Raw genomic sequence first — 22,761 nt, 5'->3', positions numbered from 1 at the left:
AAAGTTTAAAGGTGCGAAACGCACCGAACGCGCATAATACGCAAAGCTGTATAAAATATCCAAAGGTATGAAACATATGTCTGCTCAAGTTCTTCTTTTTCCATTCGGTTGCTGCGTACATAAAAATATGAATATGCATAAACACGCGCAAATGATCAATAACTTAAACGTATAGTTTGTCAACTCCAAAAACAGATAATAAGTACTTCTACTCGTTAGTTTCGTACAAATTCATACAACGTTACGACATAAATTCAGGAAAAGTGTTGGACCAGTTAGGACCAGTTAGTATGTGCGAATAAGCAGAAAGAGAAGAAAAAGGAAAAGAAGAAAAAGGGAAGTGTTCGAGTAGATTGGCGCCATGCGGCACCGAATTGCCCCCGTAGTTGACACGACGAGAAAATTGATTATAGAGTAGCGACGGCGGCGCGGCAGATCGATTTGAGTCACGATAAAACTCGATATTATAGCAACCGATCAACGATCAAGGTCCTGGGCCGGCACGCTTGATACACCGATCGTAAAATTACTATGAGTTTAATTGCTTTTCGAATAGCTCGTTACCAACTCGGTAACTGCTATTTAGATCGGATCCGATTGGAATCCGCCGCGGAAAAGGTTAACCTTATTCGCGTTCTTGCAGGAAACTCGTTAAAAATCCCATTGGTAATGATACGATATGAATGTGGATCGGGAGGAGGCGAAAAACAGCCGAGTCAACGATGAAATATCGCTTTTGTGCAGTAGCGAAATAGCTGAGTAACGACCGTTGATAGAACTGCTGTGAACGTGGCTTAAGACTTTGAGGATCGTATGCTCCGACAAGCATATAGCCTGAATTCCCGCGTATTTTTGGACCGATCGAACAGATTCAAAGATTTGATGATTTTGTGTATATTTTGCTATATTTCCCTATAGTTCCGCTCGTTTATCGATGTTTTACTCTTCTTCGATATACTTTGCTGTCCCGGTGAAGGAAGAAACATTAGAAGTAAAATTTAACTTTCCAATTTCAATTAAAGTTTGCCTCGTTAATTATACCTACTCTTTGATGGACTTTGTTTTACTATACTTTGAAGTAAAATTTCATTTTCAAGCTTGAATTTAACGTCGGTATATCATACTTATATATATATATATATTGCTATAATGTATTTAGATTACATCGAGCGATAAATTTCAAATGTTGTTATCGATTTTATTAATTTTGGATCAAACACACGATCCAAACGACATACGTCGAAAGGATACAGTTGGCTGGAAAATAATTCAAAGAACGTTTTTATTATCGAATTATGTGCATATCGTCTCCCTCTTTTCGTACCATTTTTAGAGTGCTCTTCCACAGACTATTTATTATTTCTACTTCTTTGATATAGTTTTTATCGGACACGTTCTTCGCTTATCACGATGCACTTTAACTTATGGAATCAGTGGAATAAATCAATGTCTCTTCGACGATTTTGATAAAGAATTAAATCGATCAAAATATTAGGTTGTCCCAAAGGTTTCTTCCGCTTTATCAATAAATAACAGATGCACGATATTTTGTGTTTTATCGTGTTATTCAGTTAGTACGTGATAGATGCAATTTTTTCGAAACTCGTAGGATTTGCTAGAAAAATATTTACTAATGTAGTCAACATAAATATCGCGTCCTAGGTGCATTTTTGTGTCATTCGTTGAATCGAATCTTTTACCACGAAGAGAAGTTTTCAACGAAAGGAACAAATAATAATCACACGGGGCAATAGGCGAGGAGTATGGAGAAAATGCACCTAAGAAAAATATCCGCCAGCAGAGCTCGGAAGTTTTGGAAAAATGGCATTACATCGTCCCTGAAGAGACGATAAGGAAGGTAACAGACCAGAGTCGATCCCACGTAATTCGATAAGACGACATAAAACACAAAATATCGTACACAGATTATTTATCAACAGCAATATATTTTCTCTCCTAGATGTTAAAATTGTTTTCGATGCTCGTAAATCGCTATAGTTAAGCTTCGACATTCTGCAGCTCTTCTTCCATTTCTTCTATCGAAATTTCATTGGAACTTTGCAAAACTGAATTTTTTCGTATTACGAGAAGACCAACGTTAATCGGCTTGGATAATCAGTCGGACGAGGAACGTTCGAGAGAGGCTAATAGCCGAAACGATGAGGAGTTGGCCGGCTAACGATGCAGAAGGTGAAACGATGCACAAAAGGCAGAAAGGGGAATATCTGCCAACACCTGAGCATTCGGGGGAAGCTTTGCGTGTCGCAATGCACACGAGAAGGTGCACATGTGTGTTCCTGGTACGGCGAGAGGAGAGGAGAGAAAGAGGTAAAGAGGAGAGGACCTCGTAAGATATTGGCTCTCCCCAAACAGGTTTCTTAGACACATTCTTTCGCGGCTTGATGCTCGCCATTCGTGCAACCAGCTTCTTATTAATTATTGCTCGTCTTCGGATGGATTAAGACACGAAATTCAAGACGTCTTCTTCGCGGCGCTGAAAAAATCCTATTAAGTATTGTATTTCGAACAAGACGCGATTCATCGGCTGCTTGTCGAAGACACACGCGTCCCGTCAATTTCTCTCTTTCTCGAAACGATACGCTTTCAGCTTTCGTTTCTGCTTACTCGGTGCGTCAGTAACACGTGCAAAATACTTAAAAAAATTTCGTCTAATGGCGTACGTGTGTAATTATGCGATAAAAGCGTTTATCCGTTTTCTTCTGCTTGCCATGTTCTTGTAGCCAATGTTGGTTAAAGTTCTATAGAAAATGCTACACGCGTATTAATATGTCGTAATTATAAAACCGTACAAGAACTTTCGATCTTGAAATGTTAATGTTACGAGGAACTTGAAATCGGGTCGAGCAATCGTTTATTCTTTTCTATCCCCAGAAGGAATAAATTGTAATAATAACTTATAATAAATATCTTATATCTCTTGCATCTCTAGCGATTCCGTCTTCTTTTATTTACCGTGCTTTTATAAACAATATCAATCGAAATCTTCTTAAATACTTTTTAAATACGCTTTTTAAATGCGAGAACAATTAATCGCAAAGCGAAAAATCTATTCGACTGAAGATTTTCGCATACTACTGTACCTCGGCAAACCTTTTTGCACACGTACATATTACACGTATCTATGTAACGGTTATTTGTAAAATGAACACGTCGATGGGAAGCATGCAAATCGAAATATCGTCGTGGGATTCTTTGTGCAAAGATCAAACATCTTGAAACACTTGGCGCTGAAGAGCCATAATATTTGCAATAGTCTCATCTAAGGAAATAAAGGGTACGATTTTCGATGAAAATCGAACAAGACTGGACGAGATACGATCGCCATCTAATGCGTACTTGGAAGCAAGCTGTTTCTTTTTTCCAGGTACAAGCAGAGCTAAACGTTGCACGTGTGCACCTTTGGACGAGTTCGAGCTTGGCCGTCTGGATCGGTTGGACCGTACGGATCGTTTTATCTCTTCTCGCCGGCTATGAGAAAGTTGAGATTACACGGAAATAAGGCTCGTGGTTGTCGCCTCTCGGTGAGAAGAATTCGTCTCCAGCGATTTGCATACGTTCAATGTTAACGAACGAAATTCCTGGCTAGGTACGAGCATGGGAAGAAAGAAACAACCGTGGAACGTGTTCGGTTCGTGTTATACTGACATCGTTTGTTCGCTACGTTATGGACGAAGGTACTCGAAGATGCTTATAGCTTTGAATCGTCAAATAGATTATTTTTCTTTTTTTTTTTTTAAGAAATACGATCGGTTATCGTACTGATGGATAGTAAACCGGACGCTCGCTCGAGAGTACTTTGAGGCAACTCGATGTTGCTGCGTTCGTGCGATTAACGTCATACGATGGTGGCGATGTTGTTGAAATTAATAATATTGGTAGCGTTATCGATGACGATATCGTTATATTTAATTCTAGAGAAATAATGCTTAGGATCAGTGGATATTGATACCTTGCGTTTTAAAATATTTTTACGATTCTTCTGCTATGCTACTGTATCTTTGGCAAATAGGAGAAATGAAAATCAGATTCCTTCGATATCTTGTTAAGGACTCGCGTCGCATCTTATCGAGCTGACAATAACCGAAATGATAAGTTGTAAAACTAGTTCTAATTCTAGCGTTATGTGTTTTCTACAAAAATATAAAGAACACTGTCGAAACACTGTTGTTAATAATTAATAAAGGATACGTTTCTCTTAGGTACTTTAAGTTTTAAGTATTTGATACTCATAAAAGAACACATCGTCGTCCTCCTTTACCTATCGATGCGTTATAAGTGGCAAAAATTATGTCGCAGAGAAACGTTCTGCCCTAATTACCAAAAGTATAATTTGCATTAAAATCTCCTTTATATCGAAAACTTTCCCTTACTCTGAATATCGTTTCCTTCGTCTCTACTATGTTCCATCGATCATCACGCTGATGCAACAATATCGACTCGACATTTTTTATAACGAAAATTAATTTATATTGAAAGTGCTCCTTTCTCTGAATATCGTCTCTCGGATCTACACGCGATACTACGCTATACACAACAAGCTTGTACTAAAAAAAAGACATTCTACGAGTGGGAAAAGGATGTCAGAAATTTCACGGCCAACGAGACATTAAAAGTTGAAGCGTAAAAGTTTGCGATCCCCGGCGAAAAGAATGCGAAGATCGGAAGGACGCGCGATCGAGAGATTAACGCGTGGAATTTCCGAATGAACGGCATTTTATTGCACGCGAGTGAAATTTGCGTGCCACAAATATTGCTGATCGATGATACGCGCAAGTACGTGTGTCCTTTTTTGCGAAGGTCGATCGGAAAGGCGAAATGCGCTGGAAAAAAGCAACATACGGTTTATACGTGTTTGTCTGTGTGACGGGATCGTGTAAAATCGAAACTGAGAGAGGCGAGAAAAAAGCGAAAAAAAGAAACGTTGTTCGGATGCCAAGTGTGCCCACGTATGAATTCCTTTCGATGGCAAATCTGTGCCTACGTAAGTGGTCTCGACAGGGGGGCATGAAAAGAAATTTAACAGATTCTTCGGATGCGCCTTTTTCGGCAGAGAGTCGATGCTTCTTTCGAGCTCGTTTCGCCTTTTCCATCCAACTCGCCAAGTTACATTTTCTCATCGATTTTCATTAGCTTTGGGCTGCGAGTTTTTATGCAATTTCATATTTTTATTAACGCGACGATGAAATCGAAATAGAGATCCGTTTCGTTTATTAAATACTACAACGTTCTGTTCTACGTTGCGCTTTCAAATATCCCACAAATACAGAAATATCCGCAGTCTAATTATCATTTTCCTTGATTTAAGGAAACAGATTACCCAATAGCTTTCGCTATTAAGTTGAAATTTAGATCGAATCGAAGATTAGAAAATCCATTAATCGAACTAATTTGCTAACGACGGAACTTTATCTTCCCTAACGAGAATTACTCTTCTCTTTACTTTCCTTTACTTTCTTCGTAATAATCGCCAAAACCGTTAGATGCACGATACGCTACTCGAATAGTTCAAATTAAAACGTAATACCTAAACGTACCTGAATAACTAATAAATTATCGTTAGAAATTTCTACCCTTCGCAATCGGCCAAAGCTAGAAACGATTAAATTGCAAAATGCATTGCCACGCGAAAAGAGAATATAACGGATCAGCAAATGCGAGAATCGTTTCTCGCGAAGAGGATAAGCGTTTTCCCGATATATCGAGAGACCAGCGGCCGAGGAGCAGCCGAAGGAAAACAGAGCAACAGAATCATCAAGCATAAATCTACTATCCACCGACGTAATATTCGCGATTTATTAACATCGTTAATTCGCTATGCCAGCAAAGATTTTCGGGTCAGAAAATACGTGTGCAACGCTCTTAATTCTAGAACATGTTCCTGGAAACTGTTCGTGATTTTATCGGCGTTGTCGCGAAGGAGCGTTATTTCGTCGCGTTTACGCGTTCCATTTAACCGTCCAGAGTATATAATTGAAAGCGAGTATCGTTATCCCGACGTCGAAATGAAAAATCGTGCTATCTGCAACGAAGCTTGTCCCTCGTAACTACTTCTTTACGATTTGTGCACGAAGAAAACGTGGTAGTTTACAAACAAACGGTGAAATACGAAGAAAGAACAATGTTGTTGGAGACGCACGGCTGCTTTTATCGTAATTAATTCGATAAGGAGGAAACGAACGACCGCGACATAAATAAATACAATTTTCTCTTTGGCGTCTGTCATCGTGGATCGCCCATGTGCCTCTATCGCGGAAATTGATTAGACGCCGTGGTTTCTATTCTGGGGGAATACTGGTGATATTCCGAGATATTTGGCATTGTATCAGGTCAGTTGAAACGTCCACACCTTTTCGATTCGTACGTTCGTTCGATCGTATATCCGAGACTTCACTGGTGGATTTTTCATAAAACGCAGGTGGTTGAAATGTATGTACATTTCAATGTGAAATTTAATTTACATTTCAATCTGAAATTCTATTTGCGTTTCAAGTCGAGTCTCTGGAATCTAATTCACGCTTCGAATCTGAAAATTTAATCTAGGAGAAAAGACGGTGAAAAAATCGATCGCTGATAACAATAATTGTCATTCTTTACGAGGATCGGATAAAACATCTCCTACGGAGACAATTTTCCACAGTTTTTGATATTTCGTTTTAGATATTTCTAAAGCTATTTGATACAAAGAATGTTCGATACTTGGAAACAGGTCGTAGGGACGCGAGAATATTTTAATAAAATGTTTAGATAAAACAGGAAAACTTGACGAAGTAAACGAAGTAAACGAAAGGCGGCTATAAGTAACGATAAATGTTACGTTGAAAGTTCATTATAAGAAGAAAAACTTTCCGACGAACCTAGTTGTAACTCTCAATGCCATAAATAGATTATAGGCGTTTATACGCTTAAAGCTGCAAAAATATACAGAATCAAGCATCTAGTATGCAGAAATATGTACATACAAAATATCCAGTGTGAAGTCTTCGTTATAATATCTAACGCTTGGAAGAAAATCTCTGTTTAGCTTCCGACTACTTTAGTTGTACGTTCAAAAATGTGAATTTCAACGAACATTCACGGCATAGCCATAAGACCACCTACACGAATTTTTTTTTAACCCCTTGTCTCATAGTATCGAGTCAGATTCATCAGACTGGTATGGATTATGGATCAAATAGAACGGAGTCAGACTTGTATCAAAGTTCAATTTTAACTCTGGCTTTACTTCCATATTATATGGACCGTAGATTACTGAATACAAATCGTGTATAATATTTCAACGTTTTGCCTCGGACATAGCGTTAAAGCAGTCGCTAGTTAACGCAGATGTATATAGTCGCGGAAAAGATCAGAAGGCGAGGGGTTAAGAAGAGACTCGGTTCTCACTATCGAATATTACAAAGTGTTGCAATAGCGTTGCCTTGTGCGATCGTGGGCGTAGATTAAATTAACGATGAATCATATTTTTATGAAATACGAAAATTTCACCATAACACACGGCGATCGAACACGTCACGATGCGTTGATAAGAATCGCTACTATTTCACGGAAGAATCGTTCGTTTCGACATGTTTCTTGGAAGACCGAGAAAGAGGAAAAATGAGAAAGAGAACGAGTATAATGCAATAAAATTTCGTAACGAGAAATCAAAATTATCTTTCCACCCAGTGTAAAAGCAGTAAGTTATCGGGTGCTCCATATAATTAACTTAACAACGAGCATAGCGTTGAATTTCTCGATTAATCATTAGCGCAAAGAGGGAGCGAAACAGGGACAGAGAAAGAGGCACGATATCTCGCGTATTTATAATTATATTGAAAAAAAGAAGAAAGAAAAGTTACGGATCTCTAATCGAGACTCAGATATTACCGCTATTTACCTTTCTTCTTTGCCTGGTGCAAACAAAAGACTATTTGTATCGTACGGCGGGATACTTAAAAGGCCGTGAAACGATTGTACAACGCGTACGCCAAGTGCTAATAATTTTTCTGTCACGCAACTATTATAAAAAAACGTTTCTTTCGTTAGTCGAAACCGTTCTCCTCGTTCGCGCTTATCGTACTGGCGAACCGTGTCTAATTAACCAACAACCAGCTATTGTCGCACGAATACCTTTTAACTACACAACCGACTACTAGCTATTTAACCGGCTAACGCTTCTAGTAGAGTATAGTTGCACCTGTACGCTGCACAGTGCATGGCAGATATTACCTACAGTGATTACGAGATCACGTAAGTTGGATCGCAAAGAAACGTTTGACCCGGTTGTGCCTTCTGTAATCTCTTCTTTTTCTGATAATACAAGTTATACCTGACGAGTGACAAAAGAGTCTTGTTTCCTCCTTCAAAGAGTTATGACTCTATCGATCACGGTCGATGTTACAAGACAATAGATTAAGATAACATCATTATTCGTGAAATATACATATATCAACGACATTACTATTAATATCGATCGGATGTACGTTAATAGTACTGCTATTGATAAACATTAAATATACAACATTGCTGTTAGCGATATCTTACAAACCGTGTCATAAATCATATCCCCTGATTAAACGGTTCCCTAATTTCTTCAAACATTGTATTCTAAAATATATCGGCTCTGTCGAAGATAAAATTCGTCTGTATCGTACTATGAGACATAGCTTTGTACCTCTGTTTCACAGAATCTTTGCCTTTTTCAACAAGAATTTCCAATTTTCAAGCGTTTCACGCTATTCGGTGAAAACGATCACCTTTGACTAAACTAAAACTCTACCCTATCCGTGATACGGTGCAACGTACATCAATTTTCGATTTTCTAGGGAACCTTGAAAACCTTCTCCAAATGAGACAACGTTCGATTACATACTCACCTTAGCCATAGTGATAGTGTTGGTGGCGGCATTGAGATGAACGAAGACGGACAGGAGGATGGCAGTTTGTATCATCGAGATCATCATCGTGTCCTCGGCTGGTGGTACGTCCTCGAGGGTCGAAGGACCGAAGCCACTGGGCCGACACGCACGTAACACGCACGCCACTCACACGCACTCACTGTTCCTAACACATGGCATCCTCCTTTTCATGATCCCTCTCTCTCTCTCTCTCTCTCTCTCTCTTTCTCTCTATCTCCTTTTCCTCTCGTTTGCCGTTTCTTTCTTCCTTCGAAATGCTTCCACGATTTCGGTTTTTCGTCACTTTCTTTCACGGTGATTACTTTCGTCCCTCGAACTTCCTTTCAAAGAACCGCGACGGGGGTAAGTCGCATGTGAACGAAGACCTCGACGAAAGGACGCGAATGTATGTCCAGCCGTGGCAACTGCCGCCGAGCAACTGGCACTTGCTCGCCTGCTGGAGCAGCCTGTCTCGGCCCGATGGCAGACTCCCCGTTGCAGTCCTGTGTGTTACGCTCCTCTTCGTCGCTATCGGAGAATTTCGATGGTTAAAAAAGTGACGAGGACTTCGTGCCCGAGCTTCGTTACTCGCTCGCTATTTCGAGGAATCGCAGGATCGCTCGTATCCATCGTTATACGGTTTGATTATATCGTCTGAAATTGTACTCGATTAAGTTTCCAAAAGATAAACTCCGTTAAAGAGACGTATTATTTGAAGGATTATTGCAGCGAGATTTATGAACAACAAACAAGTCTAATGCTTTTATAACGTATCGTTTACGATGTATGGTAGAGCGGTGTCGCTTTGATCGTTCAACTGTGACTTTTTCATCGCTTTCGATAAAATAATATAATTATGTAGAAAGTTTTGATAATATATGTTGAAAATCGTGCGAAAAACTTGTTGATCCAAGGATATTTGCATACAAATTTTTATCCGCCGCTCAAGTTCTTTAACAAAAATTGATCAAACGAAACGATTAAACCTCCGATGCTGAATATTCAAAAAACTCATTTATGCAACATTTATTTTTATCTCGCTTCGTTATCGCGTCATAATCGCATCAGCAGCTTTTCGTATCGGTACCTGATGTTCTTCTTGATGCTGTTGCTTCGTCTGATACAGATAACAGCAAAAATAAACTAATTTCGTATGATATCTCGTTTACAATGTTACCAAAACACCCGATGTGCGCGTATAAGAGCGACAAGAGTTGAAACTATCTATCTATCCATAGATTATCCGTTTAAAGTGAGTTTCGGTTTCTTTGGAAAAGCGATTTCCCCTGTCAGAGGAACAACGTACCGTAACACGATACATCTGACCACGTTGTACGTTCTCGTCGATACGAATAAAGCAAATTCGATGTTCATTTCGCTTTCTTCGATACATACTTCTAGGCATACGTGTAGTCCCGTGCGATCGAAGATTCATGAGCCATCGAGAATTCGAAACCGATTCAGAACTGGTTGTTTGGCCGATGGAATGTAGCTTTTAACAGCGACCGACCAGTTGGTAAAGGGGTGTGAGAGGGTGCAGGAGGATCGTACGTTTAGAAATGGACGCACACCTGTGGCCATCCAGGTTCCTCGTTAAATTTCAATCGGAGACCTGATTTATTCTTTTCGTGTCCGTAGTTCGCGCTTTCATCACCCTCCGATCGATTGTCCTCTGCAGTTCCGCAAAGAACATCTGGAATTAGAAAACAATGTTGCCGTAACCTTTCGATAGAATAATAGAACGTATTGTTCTTCTATCCTGTTTATGTCATCGGTAGATCACTGCGAATGTTTATGCAATTTTACGTCTTTATCCGCGTAACTAAAGATATAAAACCTAAATAGAAATTTATTTCATCTTGTAAATGTTACAGGAAGTACCTTAACTCTCCTTTGCATATTTTTGCATATCGTACGCATTCTCTACGCTTTTGCATTTTTTACTTTTCCAAAAATGCAGAAATATCCGATCTTATCGGATCTCTCCTCGATGCAACTCGATACGTTACAATTTTTCTTAACTGTGAGTACTTGGTATCGATTTCGATAGATTCTACAAATAAGAAAAAGATACCGGTTAATTCTTTTAATTTAAGAGGGAACGCGATAGCGAACGAAGTATAAAATCGACAATTGGTTCTGTTTGAAAATTCTAATTTCGAAATATCTATCGAACAAGTTCTCGGAGACGATTCGTTCGATAAATATTTAATGCCGCGTACCCGATGACGATTCCGTTATGGAACCAACGAATACGTGGTTTATACAGTTATCATTTGTGATTTATAACGCAGAACGACGCGCAAATACCATATTTCACTTTACGCTCGTAGACACGACATAAAGTTAGATATAAGGTAGGTCGTGAGATTAAGCTCCAAGTCAGATTTAAACCTGGCCGTACGTTTGTACGCCGGTCGTTCTATCAATAATTCCTAAGGTTGTCGCGTGCAAGCAATATCTATCTTCGAGACACCTGCTCGAGACAAGAAAACACAATGATGGTTAATCGGCCAGAACGATCGAACTCTTCGATCGAACTCGTTCCACTGGTAGGCGTAGCGAGCGAGATAATAACGCGCTATTGCTCAGCTACCTACGTATCCGTGGGTGTAATTCACTCGTAGGGTTGGCTATTAACCACCTTTAAACAACTTTACTCTAGCTGCTTCGTACTCCATTTGTCTTCCTCTTCTTGACGAATAACCGACAAGAAAAATAATCCTCGTCGTTTCGCCCTTTATTCTTAATTCTTATTAGAATCTCCTTTTAACTTCTTTCTATCGATCGTACATTGACAATTTATCTACTATGACGGTTATAACGATGTAAATACTAATTTGAAATAGAAATGATTGGAATAAATTATGATAATGAAGTAGAGTTTGTTATTAGGAAAGATCATAAATATTCATAGACAGAAGCAAGTTTAGTTTGAGACATCGGCAGAAGAAAGAAAAAAAAAAGATGCAGTTAGTCACTGAGTCCGTGGATGCATTTAAAGTAGCTGTTGGTATTTGAATGCGCTCGGTCCAGCGGAGAAAGTGGCGAGGATCGTGAGTGCAATTATACCGCCGTGTCTGAGGTAACCAGGGAGACAAAAGTCATTCTACATTTACAATCTGCTCTTCGGATATTGCTTGTCACTCGTAGTTCAAATAAATCACTCGGACTTTTTAGACACGACTGACTGTCAATTTCGAATATGAATAATCGAGGACAATAACTATAAATCTTTACGAGCCTCTCGCGCTTAATTTTCTTTAACAAATGAAAACTTCTCGATAAGATCTGTGTACTCAGATTTAAAATATGCCGTTTACAATAAGACATTTCGATTACTTTACAACGAATTCTTGTACATGTAAATTTAAGAACAATCCTAAAAATCTCAAAATCTTAATTATCATTAACATAATTCATATCGAAGAAAACGAAGAACGAAGCGTTCAACGAATGACATTAATCTTGCGCATTTGCGGGACTCTACGATCTCTGACGGGAGACGTTCGATTTAAAGCGATAGCCGGTTGTTAAAACAGTCCCAAGCGATTTCAGACGGATTTTACTTTCCTCGGTGGAATTCCAATCGGTCGCGAATTCTAAAATCGGCGAAGTGATTGCGTCCCTGCTCTTCGTGCACGAAGGGACTTAACAGGCTGCTCGTTGGCCAAGCCGCCGTCGGCTGGACAGCAACTCACTCGTCGTCCACTCCGGCACACCTGTTCACTCAGGTATGCGATCTTCCCTCTCGCTTTTTCTCCCTCCCTTTTTCCCATCTTTCTTCCTCTCCCTCTTTCTTCTCGTTACTCGTCCCTTCTCTGCCGTCTCTTTTGTCTCTTTCTTGCTCCTCATCACGACAACAGACCAACGACGGTGGTTTACCGTTGTCTCGCTGATCCTGAACCCACCAAGAGCCGGTTCATTCGCGACGTGTAAACTTCTGCTAGTATAAGTCACCCTGCAATTTTCTGCTCCGTAATTATCCTCCTCTTCATCTCCTTCGCTCTCTTTCTTTCTCTTTCTTTCCACGTACATGTGTATATATCTTCGTGTTCGATCCATCTGTAATTGATTAGCCCTACCGGATTCTTTCGGTCGCTTTCGACGAAATCGTATTTTTCTGTCGTTAGAAAATTAAAGTGGCTGCTGTAACAAGGAGGCAGCTCCATTTTCCAATAATTCGAGTAGATCAACAAAAAATCCATTAAGATGCGGATCGCTTTTGTCTCCTTATTGCTGCAAAACCTTTCTTAAATTTGATCTGAAAATCATGAAAGAATCATTACTAATATGTATCTCAAAATTCCAAGACCGCACCAGGATCGTAATTAATTATAGATATAGTTAGTTACGATCTTAGTTATGATACATCGACTTCTATTTATTCGATGATATTAGTCTGTCTCCTTGTCCGTGTATCGTCGGCTGGAAAAAAAAATGCGTCTTTCTTGTGACATTTTCCCGTTCACGGTGACTTTACGGTACCTCCAAGTTTCCATTTATTACCTCGCTGCGAGAAGCCCACGGCTGGTCCATAGTCCTGTCAGTTTCAGATTGTTTCGGACCGATCGGAACAAGTGATCGGTTCAGTCTATAAGGGGGCTCTTCCCGAGAAGGGCTCTCGACCTGATCGAGCAGAAGAACCAGACAATAGGACGCCAACATCCAACCCCCCCCCCTGCACTTGTCTTTTTCACCGTGTTACCGTCGTTTGTTATAGCGTTTCTATGCCTTGAAGAATAACGACAATAAAAAAAGTCGTTCGTCAGTTTATAATTAGACTCTGTTAGTTCTTCTTTCGTTTTTACATTTTCTCGTATCCATGACAGTGTTGAGAAAATTATTACAGTATACACTATCGCCAATAAGTATTTCCACACAGTGGTACAATCCGAAGAAGTTGATATTTCTATTACATTTCCAAAATGACGATCGAAAAACGTGTTGATTCTATGTCATCAAATACTTTGGTAAATTTAAACCAATAAAGAAATTAACATATCAGCATCGCCGTGACTTCGCATCAATTTTTGTAATAGATAACTGACACCGTATAAAACCTACATAAACTCTTAGAACGCGATTGGAAACATATTTCAATCGCTGTAACATTGTAACGTTGAACAGACGCACCTAAATCAAGTATTTCCACAGGATCGATTTTTATACGCTTTCGACAATTGCTCTTTTAATTACATTAATTAAATATTAACTATCGATTACATCGATATCTACTAATTATATATATATATATATATATATATGATTATATTTTATATATTTGCATTAATTTGAACGTGTTCTAATATGTACTTATGGACGACAGTGTATCTATTGTAATGTAAAAACATGAATATGGAAGGTAGTTTAATAGACAGGTTTTAAGGTGAAGCAGAGTGACGCTGGTTATAGCACTGTGCGTCTTCTATGCAAATGTAATTCTCCGTTGAACCTCTTCGAGTCTAATTTGCCGTAGGTATACAGAAATGAAACGAGCCGCTGCGCTGCCTGCAAGCGGTCTTGGAGCTTCAACGCATTTCAAGGACGGTGTTAGATTTTTAGAGTGTCGCGCGAACGGAGCTTGGTGCGTTAACTATCGACTTCGTTGCTTTCTTGCAACATTTCGCTCGTAGGGAGTATCACTGAATATTTGTGGAGTATCGTTTTACTGTTATAGCATAATAATACTTTTTAAATTACGGTGAATGTATTTCATCAAATATACATGATTAGAAAAGTTGAAATTATGTTACGTTGAAATATCGATTGTCCGACTAATAAATAAATTGTAAATCAACTGTTAATTATTTAAATAAAGCTTTCGCAATGTAACGTTGTAGAATGTAAGTAAAATATCAAATGCGAATCAAATAATACAGAAATACAATTTATCGTTTCAATGTATCAGACCAATCAAAATCCTACTATATTATTATATTATGTAAAATACTCTGCTTAAATACGTATTCTGCTCGGTATTCTTAGTATTCTTAAAATTAATTGACAGTAATGCCAAAATGAATTTCTAAAATTCTTCCCTCGTAGCTTCGTACAGAACTTCTTTCAACACTCTCGTTCCATCTTCGAGTTTACAGTATTTATAAGTTGGACATTGTTCAGTGGGAGCTTCCTGCATGTATTTTTGCAGCAATACTGTATTAGTCTCCTTTTCGTCTGATATACTCCAAATGTTGATGAAGTATATCGTGTACGGGCAAATGTCTTGCAACGCGGAGGAGGACCAGGCGCACACATGTACCTGAAGCAAAGGCAGACAAATGTTTCTTAACAATTTCTCCGTTCCTTTCCGGTATAGTTTGTTTCCCAAATATTTGTTTCATCGAGTTACACAACCGGCCATAAGTATTAAATGCATTTCAGTGTTTCTAGTTCCTAGTTATTCCATTACAAATCTGTTATCTCACTCGCATCATATGCGTTTTATACTGCAATTTTTAACAGATGTAATTTTCAATAAAATTTCCAAAAAAAAATCTAATTACATTCTTATACAATTTACAAAAAAAGGAAATTCCAATGAAGCTTCCAGCAAGCGTAATCCTCGATAAAATTTCCAATAAAAGTAACTAGTAGATGTCTTAATACTTCTAGCCAGCAAACCGTATATCGTTACTTACGTTGGTTTTCAGGATTTGCGCGCAAGAATTCATCGTGTTGAGAATCAAAGAACACGTTCTGGCAGTGTGTACATCTTGCAACACCTCACTTTCTTTATAGCTACTGGTATAGGCGTCGAAGTCGTCGATCAAGAGCACAGAAGGCAAAGTGGCGAAGGTGTGTAGCTGGACGAGCAGCTTCGCGAGAGCCTCATAGTTCTCCAAGTACCTAGGGTATTGATTTCTTCGTGATCGTTTTGCGTTCGATTTCATAATCGAAAGCGGATTCACTACGCGCGCGTAATGCAACCTTATTACAGAATGATCGCAGTTCGTTCAAAGCAGATGTGATCCACTTGGATTTTCTTACATTATCTTACCAAATCGTATTTACCGTACCTTCTTAACATACATAATATCGTTATTATGTTGTTGTAATAATAATTTATTACCGTGCTACTCTATTTCATTATAATTATTATCAATTTAAGCAGTGAACATCTATCAGCAGGTTTTGCGCCTTGTTTTCAGTTAATCACATGAATTCTACAACGTATTATACTATTATTATACCGTTATAATAAAAAGTAATAAAATGATGGTATTACAATTATAGTATTAAAATGATACTATTATATTACGCAATCTTAATTAAAATACTACGTTTTATGAATATATTTTTATACATGTTATTTGTGACTACTGTATGTCGTAGTATATTTAATGTATGTATATGTATAAACCACATTTTTCCTTACGCTATTCTTTTGTATTCTTTGAGCAAGAAATTATATCTAGAGAATATTATTTTAAAGCTTTTTTCTTGAAATTTAAGAGACAGTAATGCGTCCTTTTGTATCTCGTAACTTGTAACATAAATGATAGATATATATCTGGAAAGAAAATCTGAAACGTTTAACTGATTACCAAGACCACCTGAATATAATAATTTATTAAAAAAATTCGGCATCGAGAATGATTGGTAACCGCAAAATAAACAAACGGCGCAAGGATCCCGCGAGCAATATAGCTTAAGTAAATGGATGCCGTAATAAACGTAAAATAGCGTTTCGTTTATTGCCTTCGTGTAAACCTGTTCCAAAATCAATAAACTTCGTTTCCAAAAGTGAAAGCGTTATAGCATTTGTAAATCTAATATATAATCAGTCAGTTCTTCTAAATTCAATAGAATGTCTAAATCCGCGCAGTCCAACCAAGAGTGAATCAAAGTTACATAACACTACTCGAATAGATCTATAGCGAATCATATCTCTGTCCAAATTTAAATTTTATTTATAATTAAATAAACGAATCTAAATATATATTACGTTATCGGCGATTCATCATTGGTTGATACGAATTATTACACTAAAATATCGAATTTTTCTAACTCTAATGATTTTATTCTCTACCGTTAGCATAACTATATATAATGGAATATCATAACCTCATTGCATCGACTCCTAAAAACCCGTATGCAATAACAAAATCGTTGTTTGTAACTCGACATCGTATAGAATCTTGCAAATTTTTGCTCTGATTTAACGTTCTTTTTCATCTACAGATTCGTTAATTGTTTAATTACAAGTAGTAGATTTAAGAGTTTAATTTAAGTGTTAAGAAGTAGATTTAAGTGTTTCTTTTAAATTATAAGATTGTTTTACTTCTTTAAAATTATAGAATCTAAATTAATAGAAAGATTTCTAACTCCAACATCAACACAAATAGTGATATTTAAATAATAAATGTATATATATATATATATTCAATATATATATATTGAATAGGTACTTAAATATATAATTTCTTGATTCAATGAGAACGCAGTAAGCGTCGTTGCTTACTATTAATTTGATTAAATTGATTTTAAAATTTGAATAGAAGCCTGAACTAGATTAAAATTCGTATAGATATTGCTGTCGCATTTCGACCAACGTTTCTGCATTCTTAGAAACTATACTATATATAGGTATGCGTCTCGTGTATACATAAACGGTAGAACTAAGAAGCGAGATAATTAGAGAAATGAACTGGAACCTACATATGTAAAAAAAGCAAAGTAAAGTGAACAGACGCAGTTAGAGAAGAGAATTTTCCTCTTTCGCCAGAAGGCACGGTTCGACGAATCCTCAAGCGTGGACAGATAAAATCTCAACTTTGAAAAATAAACCGTAGAAGAAGGAAGCAGCTGATTTGCGACGACCCCGGTTCGACCGTTTATTTTACTCTTGCTTCTGGTGCTACGATGAATCGCGTATAAAAATTGCGGACTACGTTGTTTATCTAACCGAAAGAATAAACGTTTCGAAACTGCCTCGTTTTATCCGCGAAGGATTAGCTTCGTAAGCGTTCGCGTAGTTAAAATTGACTTGGAAAAAAATGAAAACGATATCGATCATTTTTCACACGTTTGATCTCCACCTTGTTGTTGGTATTAATTCTCCGTGTGGATACGTATATACGATTGACCGAGGTATAATTAAGAATTTTCTCTTGAATTTCTTATTTGCAATGAAGCGTCATTTTTTCGAGGAAAAATCGGCCAAGAATAGAGTTTTGGAACATAATTTACACAAATCGTTTCTGTAAAGTTGTTTCAAGTATCATTCGTTAAATAACTAATAGAACGTTAAAATCGAAGATAACTTCGAACGATTAACGATAAAGAAAGTGTAAGTTTTATGCGTATATATACGTACATACGTAAAAATAGTCCTTCTTTTTTCAATTCTTTATGAAGCGTTTAATTTATGTATTGTTACATTTATACCACGCTATATTTGCAAATTGTAACGATCGGTTCAAGCAAATTTATTCAACGATGAATCAAAGTTCTTTGTGCGGTACTATACTGCGTATTTCATTGTAGTTCGCTACATAAAGCAGCTGAGAATGAGTAACCTCTCTGGCGTGATCTATGTGCAGTTAACGCAGCCTCTTCTGAAAATACGATCGCTTCTAAACAACGCATATGTTTATGCACGTAGAATGTCAATACCTGTCGCGTGTGACGTGTAAAGTAACTAATGTTCCTTGATCTATCGCTTCCGGTACGTTGAACAAACTTCTCGAATTCGAAACCGTTCTACATATTATTATTCTATGGCGTAACGCTGCGATCCTCCACTATGATTCCATCGGTTAATATACAGTAGTTGACGAAAGTATTTGAATGCTTATAGAAATTTTTTATATTGTCTGTGTTATACGAAACATTTCGAGATTCCGTTAGCATTATCACGAGATACGAATGATTATATTGGTAAAGTTTGAAATAAATCTAAAAATACATATAGTGATTACAAAATATTTAGTGTAAATATATATTTCACAGAAGTCATAGAAGTATATTAAGCAACCAATTATTCGTTACATTAATAAGTCTTAATATTTAGTGAAAAAATCATCTTTAACATTTATTATATGCTTAAGGTGACTCTTCGTGCTGTATTCTAATTTTTTACTAAATATATATTTACAGCAGATGTCTTGTAATTTTTGTTTACATTCTCAGATTGATTTCAAATTTAACCAGTATATTCAGGACAATTACGCCTCACTACGATAAAGACGAAATGCAATTTCTAAATGTTTTATACAATACACGTAACATATACACGAAGGTTTTCTGTGATAAAAAAAAAAAAAGTCTTATAGCTACTATATGACTCAAAACGACCATGAACGAGTTTTGGAAAAACAACACGATCTTTCTTCTTAGAAGATCAAAAAGAACTAATAAATTCTTCTGCGTCTTAGAACGAAGTGAGTAATTCCGCAATATATTAACCGACATTCGAGATTCAAAATTCAAGTGAAACAAACGATTTCAAAATAAGCGATTTAGTTTAGTTAAATGGATATAAATCTGGCGCTCTTTTGAGAAACGAATCCCGAAGGCCGATGCACGTGCAGAAGCGCCGCAAGAAAAGTGTTCCGCTTACATAAATCTCATCAGCTTGAAAGCCGCGGGTGCTGGATTACTTCTATCGTGACAGGCTGCCGGCAGTCTCTCCAACGGAGTTGTTGTAATGTAAACGACGCGGCGTCCTTCTTCGGCCCAGTAAATTGCTACCTACGAAGGAAAACTCGATTCCGGAAATGTCCATACCATTTTTAACAAAACAGTTCCATAACGAGCACCGACCGTGCAATAATGTTGACTTTTAATGCTAATATTTAGAATGCTTTTGAGATTTGGAAACAACCTATCAATCTCATCATGTTTCTGTATGTTTTCATATATTGTAGGCGCTATATATTGTATACAGCACTGCCTTGCTAACTGACGGAAACCCTGCATTGCTAACTGACCATTAATATCCCCACCACTCCTTGTACGTCTTCGTGAGGTGGAGGAAATATTTCAAATGTGCTTCGATACTTAGAAAGACTTATCTCATTACGGGTCAACGTTTCGCATTTGTAATTTTTTAAAGTATGTTATCAAATTCTGTTTATTAACTTTCGGGCTACGCAAGGGAATTCCAAGGACTCGTTTAATATTTTTTTCGTCGCTATTTCCTGCATGTTGATTCTACAGTTCTATGAAATTTAAAGAAGTTGAAATATTTATAATATTATAAGAAATTATACATGTATGTTACTTTGTCTTCAATGCATTGAAACTCTTGATAGGTCTTGAGTTTTTAAAATTTTGATAAATTCTGAAATTGCTGATATATTTCAGTTTTGAAACCTTGATAGGTATTAAACATGTAAGATATTAAAGATAAATTAATAGATTTCTTTATTTTAAGATATGAAGGACGAAACAACATATCAGGAGAATAAGGAATTACCATTAAACTTTTAAGATTTTGAAATCTATCTAGATTTTTTTAAAAATTCATGACTTATAGAAATTTTAAAGGCTAAAAATCTGTGAAGGTTTAAAATTCAAGAGTTATCAAGTCTTTAAAAAATTTCAGATATCGAGTCATATTCGATGTAATCCGAATTCTTTGATACATATAAATACGTATGTAATTTCACGCCAAAGAAAAATATCTGTTCTAAACCTTGTCTTGCTAATTGGTCATATTTGATCCTTCCTTGCGACCAGTAACAAAGCACAACTGTACATCAATATCGTATCGACACGAATATTTGAGTTTGAAATACATTTTTGCAATTATACATTGTTTCATGTAAACGTTTAAACAATTACTGTTTATATTTTTTAATAACTCATTAAGTATCTCTAATCTATTTAAATTTTGATCTGTTTGGAAAAAGAAATTAAGAAATCTTATTCTATATTGTATCCAGTTCGCGTAAATTTCTCTATCACTGTGCAATCCTAATTCCACTATTTATTTCAAATTACTGAACTACGTTTGTATGTACAAAATATTATAATGTTTATATTCTTTGATTCATTTACCTCGAACATAAAAGATCGACTCAACTCTGCTGGTCCACAAAGCAACGTCGATTTCACATTAGACTTTACAGAGAACATACTTTGCTTCAATCTTCCAATTATATATGTAGGTTATATAATTATCGCAGTCGGAGATACGACTGATTTCTTTCTTTCCTTCAGTAATTAGATCTATCCCAAATATAGAAAGTATTTGTAACGAATCTTTTAACATAAAAATCTTATTAAAAAGCGTTTTTCATAGGTTGTCATAAACACTAAGAACCAAAGATTTGAACGAAACGTTCGCCGCTGTGGCGGTACACGGCAGTAAGAACTCGCGTCATCTACAATCTACTTTATCGGTTTAGTATGAAGAAAAATATATTCATGACTGCTCAATATTTTTATTTCCTTTTTCACAGATTCTTCCATAAAAATATAAAGATAATGTACGCGAGTCATATGTTACCGTGGATGCAATATAGGAATAGGAATAGAACGCTGCATAGAGGCGCTTTCTATCCTTTTCTAATGAGGCATGTGTCTAACGCCGCTTGTTGATCGGTGTTGTACTTACATATTTACTATACGAATATGCAGCGAATATGCACGAATAGGTCTCTATACAGCATTCTCTTCCTATTCCTATATCGCTTTTTCAGCTCGCTCACGCACTCTATCTTTATGTCCCTGTGGATTTTTCTTTACAACACCACGGTGTAAACCAGAGAAGAAGGAGTCTCTTTCTTTTTATATAAAAGTTTGCTTTGATTTCGTGGAGAGGCGCTGAGATCGTCCAATCAGAACGCTCTTTCTCGATAGCGAAATGAACCTTTTTGCTTCTGCTTTTAAGAAAACGTGTATGCAAGTGTATATTTTGTGTGTAAATAGTTGTTTCTACCAGATTGTTCCCGATTCCCTGGCAAATTTCAAACAAGGAATATTCGATTCCTGCGGTAAATCGCGGACGCAGGATTACGATAGAATGAATACGCATAATCTACAGAAATGGAGGCGTAAGTCCTCTGCCATATTGGACAGATTTTCTAAATATCCAAGGCCGATACAATGACACGATTCGCTTGTACCGTCGCAAACTTGTCAGGGACTCCAGGTTAAGCGAGCTGAAAACTGGAGAAATGCAGCCCACAGAACAACAGCGAAGTCAAAGTAAATCCTGAGAATTTCCGTGCTATAATCTGTATAGCGCACAATCGTACATACAGATCTAAGAACTTTCGTAGTGGGGGTAAGGCTCTTAATGCTGAGAGTTGTACTTTACTAACCATGGCGCTACTATAGAGCCTCGATTTATTTGTTAGGATTTTGCATTTAGCGCCATCCTGCTCTAAAGACAATAACTGCGTACAATAAAGCTGAAGAATATAAGGTAACCTAAACTACTTTTCATCATTTTTCACAATTTATTTAAAATAAATACATGTACAATATTTCATCTGGTACAGAAAAAAAGGTTGTTTAAATAGACATTAATTATGTGATTCATTAATAAATTCTATTATTTTTAATGAAAAAGCATAATTTCCAAATCAAATGTATTTTTAATACTTTTATAGTATGTACATACATGTATTAGACGCATCTATTAGAGGATCATAACGAAAAATAAATTTGTTTTTAATTTTTTTTTTTTTTTTTGATTCATTAAAAAGATTTTATAACTTTATACTATACTATTTAATGTTCTTCAAAATATTTTTCATATATTCCCTAACCTGATCCCTAACGCCCTATCTAATCAATGTTGTCCATTTTCCACGAAGGCACAATACATGATCATTATATATTGGATTGAAGTACATTATTATCAAATAGCTATGATTATAATAATATGCATTGTAATTATAATTATATT

General features: G+C 36.8%; 2 protein-coding genes and 2 long non-coding RNA genes across 9 annotated transcripts in view; 2 read left to right on the top strand and 2 right to left on the bottom strand.

The window, feature by feature from the left end:
- The window catches only part of Magu (SPARC related modular calcium binding-like protein magu), a 33,147-nt gene extending 23,611 nt beyond the window's left edge, over positions 1-9,536 (bottom strand). Inside the window, exon 1 of one of the 2 annotated variants that reach the window (XM_072020784.1) lies at positions 8,877-9,536. In XM_072020784.1, coding sequence (XP_071876885.1) covers positions 8,877-8,963 — 87 coding nt within the window. In that variant the 5' untranslated portion in view covers positions 8,964-9,536. The remainder of the gene's footprint in view (positions 1-8,876) is intronic. The other variant, XM_072020789.1, reaches the window with a different exon arrangement.
- Positions 6,809-9,318, top strand: LOC139996764 (uncharacterized). The gene is made up of 2 exons (XR_011802349.1): positions 6,809-8,250; positions 8,826-9,318. It is a non-coding gene; the product is annotated as an uncharacterized lncRNA (long non-coding RNA).
- A 5,235-nt stretch (positions 9,537-14,771) lies between the features above and the next one.
- On the bottom strand, positions 14,772-21,641 carry LOC139996656 (uncharacterized). 5 transcript variants are annotated; one of them, XM_072021183.1, is made up of 5 exons: positions 21,561-21,641; positions 20,904-21,107; positions 19,462-19,592; positions 15,539-15,746; positions 14,772-15,159 (listed from the first exon to the last, which is right to left on the bottom strand). In XM_072021183.1, exons 2-5 carry the CDS (start codon positions 20,979-20,981, stop codon positions 14,926-14,928), a joined length of 651 nt encoding a protein of 216 aa, XP_071877284.1. In that variant the 5' UTR covers positions 20,982-21,107; positions 21,561-21,641; the 3' UTR covers positions 14,772-14,925. The 5 variants fall into 5 exon arrangements, with proteins under 5 accessions (XP_071877284.1, XP_071877291.1, XP_071877304.1 ...); XM_072021190.1 differs by having other exon boundaries at positions 21,463-21,594; XM_072021203.1 differs by having other exon boundaries at positions 20,904-21,074; positions 21,561-21,577.
- On the top strand, positions 18,196-20,537 carry LOC139996750 (uncharacterized). The gene is made up of 4 exons (XR_011802336.1): positions 18,196-18,717; positions 18,750-18,949; positions 19,032-19,282; positions 19,402-20,537. It is a non-coding gene; the product is annotated as an uncharacterized lncRNA (long non-coding RNA).
- Positions 21,642-22,761: the final 1,120 nt, after the last annotated feature.

Source organism: Bombus fervidus, chromosome 2 (assembly GCF_041682495.2).
Source record: "Bombus fervidus isolate BK054 chromosome 2, iyBomFerv1, whole genome shotgun sequence".
Classification (NCBI taxonomy): Eukaryota; Metazoa; Arthropoda; class Insecta; order Hymenoptera; family Apidae; genus Bombus; species Bombus fervidus.
The sequence above is the reverse complement of the archived record's forward strand: the minus strand, read 5'-3'. Positions and strand labels throughout refer to the sequence as shown.